The sequence below is a fragment of the Carlito syrichta genome, unplaced genomic scaffold (genome assembly GCF_000164805.1).
Source record: "Carlito syrichta isolate Samal-C Ts95f unplaced genomic scaffold, Tarsius_syrichta-2.0.1 Scaffold314796, whole genome shotgun sequence".
Classification (NCBI taxonomy): Eukaryota; Metazoa; Chordata; class Mammalia; order Primates; family Tarsiidae; genus Carlito; species Carlito syrichta.
In genome coordinates this window covers 458,853-471,112 of record NW_007258892.1, presented here as the reverse complement: position 1 = coordinate 471,112, position 12,260 = coordinate 458,853, and the positions used below count along the sequence as shown (strand labels likewise).

Here is a 12,260-nt window from a genome sequence, read left to right as displayed (position 1 = left end):
TTGGTAAGGTGTCCAGTAAGGTCTTTGGCTCATTTTTATTTTCAGGTTTTATTTTTAAAAATTAATATGTACACAGATAAATTGAAAAACACAAGAAGCAATAAACAAAGTCATCCACAATCACAAGCAGTTTTAAATTTGATATGTTATTCTAGGTCCTATGTATGCACAGACAATATCCAATTTTACGGGATTGACATTGTACAGTATATATCATGCTTTTTCATACATCATGAATATTTACCAATTCAAAATCCCAAAGCTATATGAGTATTTTGATAACCAAGAATACACTACACCAACTCAATCTGTTAGACAAAAATGTAATCCCACCTTTCTTGGGACAAAAATTTCATTGAAGACAAAAATGGCAGCAGACTGACAGAGTTCGATTAACACACTGCATTCCCCTAATTCTCAATTTTAAATAAAACATAAAGCAACAGAGTACACTAATTATAGTGTTTCTAAGAGAATTCATGATCAGATTCACACCATTAAAATATTAGCAAGAGCTGGGCACAGTGGCTCAAGCTTGTAATCCCAGCACTTTGGGAGGCAGAGGCGAGAGGATTGCCTGAGCTCAGGGTTTTGAGATCAGCCTGAGCAACATAGTGAGACCTCGTCTCTACAATCAAAAAGTTAGCCAGGTGTGGTGGTTCCGGCTACCTGGAAGGCTAAGGCGGAAGGATCGCTGGAGCCCAGCAGGTCGAGGCTGCGGTGGCTGGGAGCGGCCACTGCACTCCAGTCTGGGCGACAGAGTGAGACTCCAACTCAAAAAAAAAAAAAGAGCAATCTTAAATAATTTATCATTATAATTAATATCAACTTTCTTTGCATTTTTAAGAAATTGTCCATATGTCAGATTTTCTAGTGAATATCAGAATATGTGTATAAATTAAGGTTTATCATTTAGGTCAGATCTTTGAAGATGATTTGCTGCCATTAAGGTATGACTGCCTGGCCTGTAAATCTAACCTTGTGGTCAGCTCTCTTGAGTTGTAGCTAGTTTTTTGTTTTTCGTACTTTTAGGAATTCTAAAACATTAGAATTACTGGACTACCTTGGAAAATAGAGAGTATCTTGTGTTAGGAATATTGTAAAGAGGATTTAGGTATTAAATGATAATTAGACTTGTTACCCAAACCTTTGTTTTAGCTCTGAAATTATGCATGTTCCTTCCTGCATTGAGAACACTCAGGAGCTCCCTCGAGTTCTCAGGTTTTTCCTTCCACAGCTTCAGTATTAGGAGTTATCCAGCCTTTGACACCCAGAAGGGTATCAGGAGGCATTAGTTGAAATCTGCCTCATTCGAGATTCAATCTTTTAGGTCATTTCACTGTGTTATCTGATAGAGTAAAAGTCTCTCCTATGAGACACCTAATAGATATTGTAAGATTTGGAATTTGGGTAAAAAATATTTTTTTGAAATTATCACAGAATATGTTCAGTTGATTGTATAAGTGGAAAATGTACACCTGCATCCCTTTTGGGCACTATTTTGTTTTAAAAAGTTGTCTTAGATTTGGAACATCATAATATGCAATATTAATTCATATTTAGGTAATAGAAGTAATGAATCCTCATTTAGCTAGCTATTTTCCTAAAAAGTAATTTCAGAATCATTTTGGTCAGTTTTCACTAGTCCAGTTTCCAAAGGAAGAATGGGGGCTTTGATTTTAAGAGCATAGTCTATACAGAAGACTTCTTTGTGTGCTTTAGAAAATAAATAACATTGGGTTGTTTTTTTTTAGTTGTTTTGTTTTTGTTTTTTAATGTGGCGGTTGCTTGGACTATTCATAAGTAAATTAATCAAAAATATTTTTTCCATTTTGATAACATAGGCTAAATTTGGTCGAAGGTGGACCAAAATTGCAAAGCTAATTGGAAGTCGCACTGTTTTACAAGTAAAGAGTTATGCCAGACAGTATTTTAAAAATAAGGTAAGCAGAATCCTAGTTAATAGTGATAATGTTAGGAATAAGCAAAATTAATAAGCAGAACTATTTTTAAAATTCAGGTATTAAAGTCTTATTGTTAAAAGCTTTTATAGTGAAAGGATTTTATACCCACATACTTATACAAATATTTATCTTAAAAATGTTGAAATATATCTTCAATGTTTTGAGTGTTGCTATTAAATAGGTATCATTTTATACCACTTAATTTCATAAAGTTAAATGGACAAATAATAACTGCTCAAAAAGAATCCTGTAAAGTAAACTATATTTCAAAGAGAAAACTTTTGAGTTTTTGTCTTGTTTCCTCTGGAAAAACTTTTTTTCAATATTTGCATTTATAAAAACTGAAGAATTGAACAATGAAATTGTTATAATTGTTGGGAAGAATTGTCTGAAACTAATAAATTACAGTGTTAAGTGGTTATGGTCTAGTTCCTTAATTTTTCAAGTAATCTGTGCTGTATTCAACAATGTAGTTTTGGTATTTAGAATTATTGATTTATTTATTTATTGTTCGAGTTGGAGCTTTACTTTGTCACCAGGCTGGAATATAGTGGCATGCTCACAGCCACTGCAGCCTCCACCTGCTAGGCTTAGGCAATCGTTCTGCCTCAACCTTCCAAGTAGCCAGAACTACAGGTGCATGCCACCAAACCTGGCTAATTTTTTGATTTATTTTAGAGACGGGGCCTTACCAAGTTGCCCAGGCTGGTCTTGAACCCTTGGGCTCAGGCAGTTCTCTTGCCTCTGCCTCCTAAAGTGCTAGGATTACAGGCGTAAGTCACCATGCCCAGCCTGATATTTAGAAGTTTTTAATATGTTCTGTTTGAACTCTAGAAACATAATTATATAAAATTGGGAAGCCAGTTTTGGTGGCTCAGCCTGTAATCCCACACCTTTGGGAGGCTGAGGTGAGTGCATTGCCTGAGCCCACGGGTTCGAGACCCGCCTGGGCAGTGAGACCTCATCTCTACAATAAATCAAAAAATCAGCCGGGCATGGTAGCACATGCCTGTAATTCCGGCTACTTGGAAGGCTGAGGCGGAAGGATCGCCAGAGCCCATTAGGTAGAGGCTGTGGTGGCCAGGAGCGGCCACTGCACTCTAGTCTGGGCGACAGAGTGAGACTCCAACTCAAAAAAAAAATTGGGAAGTGTCTTAAATGAAATCTGATGTTTTCTTTTAGTGTTAAGTAATGGGCTCTACCCTGTAGATATATATGTATTAGCTGGGGCATAGGTAGGAAGTAATGGAATGGAGTCATCACATCAATCTTGTACTCTGTTTTAGCCAAACAAAAGCCTTGTTAAGGCATGACACCCAAGTTGAGTTAATACCTCAGAACAGAATCAAGCTTAACTTGGTTATTCTTGCTCCTCTGCTTCTCAAACTGGACATGCAATGTACCGTGGAGTTTTTTGCTCAGAAACCTGGGGTGGAAGGCTATATTTTTAATATTATAACAGAGACAAGTATGGTATGAAATCTATGGCAAAATTTCATCTGAGTTTTTAAGACTGAGGAGACGATTTCAAATGGAATAGCAAGGTTGTTAAAGGCTATTTTAGGCAGTATATCCAAATCTTTCTCCTTTCTGCTACCCTTACCTTCTCTACATAGCCATTAACCTGAAATATGTGATCCTGGGATTCTGTTGTGATACAAGATCTATAAGTAATCTCTTTGAGATTTGTCATATCCCTTGTGTATGTCAGTCATTTACAAGACTTTTTAAAAACTTTGTATATAAATATTTTATTTCAAGTTATATTTGCTCATTTGTTTTTGTTATCTTTTTCTTGTTACATTACCAACTTTTTATGTCTATAATAGCAGATGTGGAAGATAATTTCATAGCTTAAAATATAAGCTCTATGATAGAGTTGCATTGAATGAACCTGCAAAAAAAGTTTGTTTCTGTTGTTTCTGTATTCAAATGAAAGATGGTTTAAATTTACTGAGTGAAGATATGTCAGATAGATTGCCTCAATAAAAGACTGTTTTAGCATTATAGGAAATGGGCAGCTGATATATCAGGCATTCTAAGAAATAAACCTTTCTAAATATTTTAATATCTTGTAGAACACCTTAGTATGACAGTTACTGACTCATTCTCTATGATTGATCTGACCCAGGCCCTATTTTAAACTTAATATTGAGAAAAACAAGTAGCAGTTAAATATAGGTCGTGATTATTTAATTAATAAAAAGTCACCAGACCATGAATGTTTTATATGTTTATAGAAATTGAAAATTGTGATCTTTTATGATTAAAATGCAGTTGTAAATCTTCTAAAGAAAAGTGCATTAAAGATATAGTGTACCATTAACATATACTTAGTTTAATAATACTGTATTTTTTGTGCCAGGGATTAAATTTTAAAATCTTAATATTACTTTATTTTCTGATTTTTAACAAGGTAAAATGGGGCCCAGAGAAAGAAACACCAAATCAGAAGAACAGCAGTAATCTTCAGGTTAAAAATGAAGATAAAAAGACAAAGACATGGACACCATCATGTTTGAGGGGACGTGCTGATCCCAACTTGAATGCTGTAAAAATTGAAAAGTTATCTGATGATGAAGAAGTAGACATCACAGATGAGGTGGATGAGTTGTCTTCTCAAACATCCCAAGAGAATTCTAGCAATAATCTCTTATTAGACATTCCTAATAGTAAAATGCGTGAAACCAATCCAGGAGAATTCATTGCTTCTGACAACCAGGAAGCTCCCTCTTCTAAGGCTTCTAGGGACTATCTTCAGAATATAAAGCAAAATGAAACACTTTCAAGCTCAGAAGTTGCCTTGTGGACCAGAAAACAGCGCAACAGTGACAAAAAATCAGTTGAATTAAATGATCAGGAACATAATACACTGATTAAAAGTTGCATCAAGCATGATGGAAGTGGAATAATAGATGATTCCAGGCAGTTGCCTTCTCCAGAGCTTTGTGAAATTCAGAAAGATTTGAGTGATAATGAAATGCTCTTTCATTCTTCTTGCCAAATGTTGGAGGAAAGCCATGAGGAAGAAGAGCTTAAGCCACCAGAACAGGAAATAGAAGTAGATAGAAATACAGTTCAAGAAGAAGAAAAACAAGCAATTTCTGAGTTTTTTGAGGGGCGCCAAGCTAAAACACCAGAGCGCTATTTGAAAATTAGAAATTACATTTTGGATCAATGGTAAGAATGAATTACATTTTAGATGCTGTTTTAAAACCCTGGTAAATCTGAAGTATTTTAATTAGGTCTATGCAGTATTTAGAATTTTTCTTAGAGAGCGTTCACATGTATTATCATGTCAATAGGTAGGATTTATCATTTCTTATAGTGAAACTTTTTTGAAAGCTTTGGTAAACATTGTAACCTATGGCTATCATAACCCATTTGTTCATTAGAGTGCTTGGCACTGGATAAAAGGCATAAATGATTGCTCTAGAAGCAATCTCTTAGGATAGTGTTGGGAAGGTACAGATAGAGATCACTACTGTACTGGAAAAGGGGGAGAATTTCAGGTTTATCATGTACTTTGAGTACAAAGAAAGAAAAATTTGGTGACAGAGGAATAATATTAAATATGACTAGATTGCAGAAACTATTCTTCTAAATAGTTACCTTAAATGCTTTCAACTTTGAATTTGTGGCATAATATGCTAGTAATTCCTTCATCCAGCTTTATCAGGATACAGGAGTTTTCTTTTTCAGTTCCTTTTATCTGAATTATTTAGGGGGTAGAGAACAAGCCAAAGAGTTTCCCACCTTATTAACCTAAATACTCTGAAAATAATTTGAAGTTTCCTTAATAGCTTAATTAAGTCACATTAAACGTTCATAATTGCTAGTACTATTTCAGAAGCGATTGAATTCTTTTATAGGTACATCTTTACAGAGAGCTTCCTAGTTTCTTGAGCAGGACTTTGCTTTGTCCCTTGTTATTTTTGTCTGTTGTATCCAAAGTCTTCCTGTCCTATTGTATTAATTTTCTACTATAACTAGGAGGGTTACTAAGGAAAAACGGCCTACTAAATCAGTAGCCTCCATTTTACCCCAAGTCATTTGGTTTTTAAAGATAGCTATGTTCTAAAAGAAAGATTTTTGTTCTTTTTCATAACTTGTAGTTATCTTACAGACGGTTGAGGTCTGAAAGTATACCTTCTGAGTCAGGGTGAAATCACAATAAAGAACATGTTTCTGGAACAGCCCCTGGTATTTACATAATGCTATACAGCTTTCAGAAAGCTTTCCTACATTTTCTCATTTGATTCCTTACAATACTCTTGTAAGAATAGGCAGATAGTATTATCCTTATTTGATAGAGAATGAGTCTGAAATCAGGAGAGGTTTAGGGACCTGCTTTTGATTATACAATCAGCCACATGAAGGACTTCAGTTTAAATCTTGACTCTGTGACTCTATAAATTAATTCTATTATTCCACATTGCCTAATCCACTCTATTAAAAAAAAAGACCTAGTTAAAAAAGACTATAGTCCCAACACTTTGGGAGGCTGAGGCAGGAAGATTGCTTGAGCCCAGGAGTTTGAGACCAGCCTGAGCAATATAACAAAACTTTGGTCTCTACAAAAAAAAAAAAAAAAATCAGTTGGGTGTTTTTAGGAGCCTTTAGGAGACTGAGGTTAGAGGATCCATTCACTCCAGCCTGGGCTACAGAGTAAAAACCTGACTCAAGAAAAAAATTAGGTGTCTGTTGGTATATACTTTTGATTTTGGAAATAAGAGATGGTAGCCAAAATCGAAGGACCTTGTAATAACTAACTCAACAATATCGATATGAATGATCAGTATGTACTTGTTACTTTAATCAAACTCTTTGTTATTTTGACTTGGGATTCTAAATGAGGCCAATTTTGTACATCATATAGGTACTGTAAATTACATGGCAGTAGGTTCCTAAGTCATTGGTTCATGAAACTAGTTAGTTGTTGCTGTTTCATTATGGTGATTTAGCAGAACAGTGTGAAAGCAAAAATAAATGTTTGAACAGGAACTAAAATCTGTTCTCTTCAGAAATAGAAGAGAGTGGTTAGGGACTGGAGGTGGTGTTTTAAAAAAATAGAAAGAAGAGTTAAAGTTTCAAAATAAAAAGAGGCCTGCCAGATTTGTTTGTGGATAAAAGATCCTCTTCATAAAAGTAGACGTAGTTGACTCTGTTTAAGGGAATATTTTTATTAAAATAGTAACAAGTATTTTACTTGCCTACTGAATGCTGTGTACTATATTTAAATCATTTTCAGTCCTTTTGACATCCTAGGCCTCATTTTATAGATGAGAAAAATGAGATTCACAGAGGATAAGGAGCTTGTTCAGGTCACACTAGATAAGGTACTTTCAGAGTCTGCAGTCTTAACTCTTTGTTTTTGTTCTTCCAACGAGGGCCTTGACCTGACTTTTCACTCTGCTCTGAAGGCTCTTCCCCCCATGTCTTGGCAAGTCTTCTTATCTCATTCAGGTCTGTTCAAGGGAAATCAGAGGCTTCATTGCTATGTCTAGAATAGCTCACATATCCTCATTCTCTCTTCTCTTGTCCTGGATTTTATTTTTCTCATAGAACTTCCTACTACCAAAAATTTTGTATATTATTTTCTCACTCCTCAACCCTCATGGTAATACAGGTCGCATGAGGGCAGATTTTTGTATGTTTTGTTTGTTGTTAAGTCTCCAGTGCTTAGGACAGTACTTGGAATATAGAAGACACTTTCTTTGTTAGGGGAAAAAATTTTGAACATATGAATCATCACTATTCCATGAACAGATATTTTTAGAGTCCTTACCATTTATTCAGCACTGTGCTAGATTACTGAATTCTGTTTAAAGCCTTTTGATTTGAGTAATCTTCAATTAGATCAATCTAGTTTTTCAAACTCCTACAGTTTTTGGTAGCCATGCTTTTTCCTGCTTTATTGCCTTCATTTGTGCAGTTTCTTTCCTTCTCTTTCAAGACACACTGAAATCTCAACTTTTCTGTGGAAGTTATGATACTTTTCCACACTACAAATTGCTTCTTGCCTTCCCTTCTACTTCAAGAGGCCTTCCCCAAACGTTCCTTCTATCTGTAGTAGTCTACACTTGTTTGTCTCACTCTATCCCTTTATCCTTCTTACTTTTTCTTCTTAGCACCGTTGCTGCCTGACAGTGCAACACACACACACACACACACACACACACACACACACACACACACACACACACACACACACACACAGTTCATTGGTTTATTGGTAGTGTCTTCCATTAGAATGTAAAGTCTGTGAGACCCAGAAATTAATATTGTTCATCTTTGTATCCCTGGTGCCTAGAACAGTACCTGATGTGTAGGACAAACGAAGTATCTGTAGAATTAAAAAACAATTGAATAAGAAATACAGAAATACCCATGTTATATGATATATCTGAATGTCTAGCTTTTATTATAAGTATCTACATTTGAGTCCTGATTCTGTCACTTCCTTAAGTAATTGCTTCAATCACTCTGACTCTCTTGATTCTTCATCTCTAAAATGGGAATAATAAAATTCACCTTGTAGAGTTGTGAAGATTGAGGATGTGCAATTCACAGTAATCTGGCATAAGCACTCAGTAATTAGTTTCTACTAAATTCTTAAGTTTTATATTGTGTCATCTAGCATGGTACATTAAATATATTCAGTAATAAGTGTTTTATTATAGAAGTCTCTTATTTCTATCATTATCTTTGGGAATTTCTTGATTCCTTTGGAATCCCATATAATGTCTCTTTCTGTTTTCTGCTGAGTGTAAGCACTTTATTTATTGACATCATGATTAAAAACGAATATAAAGCTTTTAGGCATGTATAAAATAGCTGATAATGAAAAGACTTTGTCAAAACAAGAGTAGGTGAACCTACGTAATATATTAAAAATTGGACATGTCTAATACTAAATCCTTTCAATATATTATCAAAGTGCCCTTTTTATTTAAAGATTTAATTTATATCTGTAAGTAAATAAACTTTGAACTTCAAGGTCCTGGAATAACTGGAATCTATTGAATTTAACATTGGGGAAGAAATAATACGTGGAAAAATCTCACTATACTTATAAGTTACTATAAACTTAAAAATATTTTTTAAAAGTACACTTGGGTATTGTATGTTAGTATTGTATTTATTGCACATTTACACACTGAAAGGGTATACAATGTGAGGATATTCACATATTTAAAGTTTTCCCCAGAAATCTTTTTTCATGTTTTTATTTATCCAAAATAATTGTACTTCCATCTCTTAATTAGGGAAATATGCAAACCGAAATACTTAAATAAGACCTCAGTACGTCCTGGCCTGAAGAACTGTGGGGATGTTAATTGTATTGGACGGATTCATACATACCTCGAATTGATAGGAGCAATCAATTTTGGATGTGGTAAAAATAAAAACCCAACAACATCTTTTACTCGACGTTTTTTATCCTTATAGCACCCATTCATTTCTATGGTGGTTAGAATTAAAGTAGATTTAGGTATATAGAATTCAGAGAGATGGTATAACATTATGGGATCAATATGTTATTAAGATTTTGCTGTAAAACAGATTTCTGTTAGTTAAATTGTATTTTCCTTTGACCTGCTATGAAAATTGAGAATGTAACTTTAAAGGAAAAATATCCAATCTAAGTAATAGAAATAATTTAAGAATACAGTTCTTTGGCAGGTAAAATAATGTTATTTTATGAAAAGTATTAATAGACCATTTAATTTGCAAATACTGTATTTATCCTACAAATGTTATTTAGGAATGTTTAAATAAAGGAAGTAATTTATGAGCCTCTACATTTAAATGTAATAAAAGCACCAACATACTTTATGGAAGAAAATTTTCTTTTACCCTAGTTTTTGTTAAATATAAAGTTGATGAATATACATATTTTAAAATGTATTTACCCATAGTAGCCATCCATAGTTGCAAAATAATAAGTTGTTTAGGACCTTGTAGGCCACGGTTTAAGGGTATATTCTGTAGTTTTTGTCTAGGAAAGTGAGACAACTAACCAGAAAATTTTCTGTCAGGTGTGATTTCATTTTATACAGAGATAGATCGCATTTATAATCTGCCCTGGGGTCTGTCTTTGTTATCCAAAGCTCTGTATAATGAGACTAGATTTTCAGGAAAACTAAGGCATGTTAGCTTCTTCAGCCACTAAAAGAAGAATGAGATAATGTTTTCTGTATTGGACTGCCAAAGTTTACAAAATGGGCCAATCAATCTTTTAATAAGAAATTAAGCAAATGACCCATTTCCTAAATATTCCATCTTATTGAGACTTCTTTAAAATAATAGCATTACTTTTATTTGCAAATTGCTGAACAGCACATCAAATATATGATTGTAGAATAAGATCGAGTTATAGAAGCTCAGCTATAGTTATTCTAGATGTGTCTTCCTATTTAACAAATGAGTTTCACAAAATGATAGATTGTTTTGTCTTTCCTGAATTCCAATAGAACAGGCTGTATATAATAGGCCACAACCAGTTGATAAAATACGAATTAGAGACAGAAAAGACGCAGTAGAAGCATACCAACTTGCCCAGCGTCTGCAGTCTATGGTGAGCAGTCATTTCTCACTTAATGATCTCCACATTACTTTTTGCCCTGTTTAATGAGCTATACCTACTTCTCTTCAGCTGTTTAACAAATGACCATTTAGTGGAAGAATGTTTTCTCTTGTATTTCAGTGTAGCTGTTCACGTTTCTGGCTTCCATTCAATTTCATGTTGGTTTATAAGGCAAAAACAAACTAAAAATACCCTTAAAATTCACTGGAAGATTTGATGCAGGAATATAATGTTTTGCTAAAGTGGTCTTGTGCTGCTTGGTTTTGATTTATAAATCTAATGTGTCTTTTAAAACTGTAGGGTTTTTTTTCTCTCTCAATTATTTTTATTCTCTTACAGTTTTTACCTTAACGACCAGCTTTTTGGAATAACTAGCCTTTATTTTTTAACTCTTAGAGTCAGTAAGTTTTATAATATTTAAAAATTCATAAATCTTACTTTGAAAATAAAGTGATCCAACAAGTTTCCTGTAAGACAGAGTTTAATATGATCTTGTTAGTTTTACTGATAATTTAAATAAATCAGTAATAGGTAAGATAAATGGAAAAGAGTATATAGATGATAGAGTAGCTGTTTTTCTTGGAGTATTTAGGCTGTAGACCTTTTCTACCTAGATTTAGTCTCTTAAGAAAGGATGTTTTCAAGTAGAGTTGCTGGAGATGGTGCTGGTCATATACTGTCCTTTGACAACTGGTCCATTTTAAAGACCTCACTGTTGAGGCTTGCAAAACTGGATATTAATAATATAGTCAACCAACTTCTGTAATTTTTTGTTATTTGTATTAACTAGGCCATCTTTTTTCTAAAGCTGAGATATAATTATTTCGCTTCTAGTTTTCAAAATATTACCTCTTGTTTTGTGTTCTTGCAGATTTTCTACCACAGGTGGTTGAAAAGAAAGCCATTTTCTTGATGGTTCTTTTAACTTCATTGAATCTCATTATTTTGTTTATGAAATATGGATGATAATATCACAATATTGTGGTCAACCCCCTTGGGTCCCCTCACTGTGGAAGCTCTTCTGTCCTCTTAATAAATCCTGCTTTCTCAAAACAAAAAACAAAAAATCCCCACAATATTGTATACTTTTGTTCCAGTGCTTCAGCTACTAAATGATGAAGGGAAATGTAAATTTAAGAAGAAATACAAGTAAAATACAGAAAATCATTACTGATTTTCATTTTTTAAACAGCTCCCCACTTTCACTACCCAGCCTACTTCCTGCCCATTGGCTGCCAGTGCTTCCACCCTTAACTTTCTGTCACCAATTTATTTCTAAGCAGAGTACTAGCTATTGAACATAAATTAATAAAATAAAATTTAGCCAGACATTGCTTATCAGAGATTATACTATATAAGTGGATAAATTAACTGATTTTGACGTAACTATCATTTTCATTTTGTGTATTAATGTGCTTTGATTTCTCCATTGTTAATCTTGTTACTTTGATTTCATCACAGCGCACCAGGAGACGTAGGGTCCGAGACCCATGGGGAAACTGGTGTGATGCAAAGGACTTAGAAGGACAAACGTTTGAGGTAACCTTGACCTTTCAGATGGCTTAACCATGAAGCTGTTTTGTAAACATGTATTTGTACATCTTAATGTCATATATATTACTCTTGTTTCATATTTTAACATATGTCTTCATTGCCATGTTAATTTATTTGTATAGATATCATCAGTAAAAAACAAAATAGAAGGC

At 33.9% G+C, this 12,260-nt stretch overlaps 1 protein-coding gene across 2 annotated transcripts in view; it reads left to right on the top strand.

Moving 5' to 3' along the window:
* MYSM1 (Myb like, SWIRM and MPN domains 1) overlaps nucleotides 1-12,260 on the top strand; it is a 42,971-nt gene that overhangs the window by 12,234 nt on the left and 18,477 nt on the right. For both annotated transcript variants that reach the window (XR_505260.1, XM_008071972.1), the window contains exons 7-11: nucleotides 1,845-1,943; nucleotides 4,381-5,144; nucleotides 9,233-9,363; nucleotides 10,442-10,545; nucleotides 12,016-12,093. Coding sequence is in view for 1 of the 2 variants with exons in the window: in XM_008071972.1 (XP_008070163.1) it covers nucleotides 1,845-1,943; nucleotides 4,381-5,144; nucleotides 9,233-9,363; nucleotides 10,442-10,545; nucleotides 12,016-12,093 (1,176 nt within the window). In the remaining variant the exon portion in view is untranslated. The remainder of the gene's footprint in view (nucleotides 1-1,844; nucleotides 1,944-4,380; nucleotides 5,145-9,232; nucleotides 9,364-10,441; nucleotides 10,546-12,015; nucleotides 12,094-12,260) is intronic.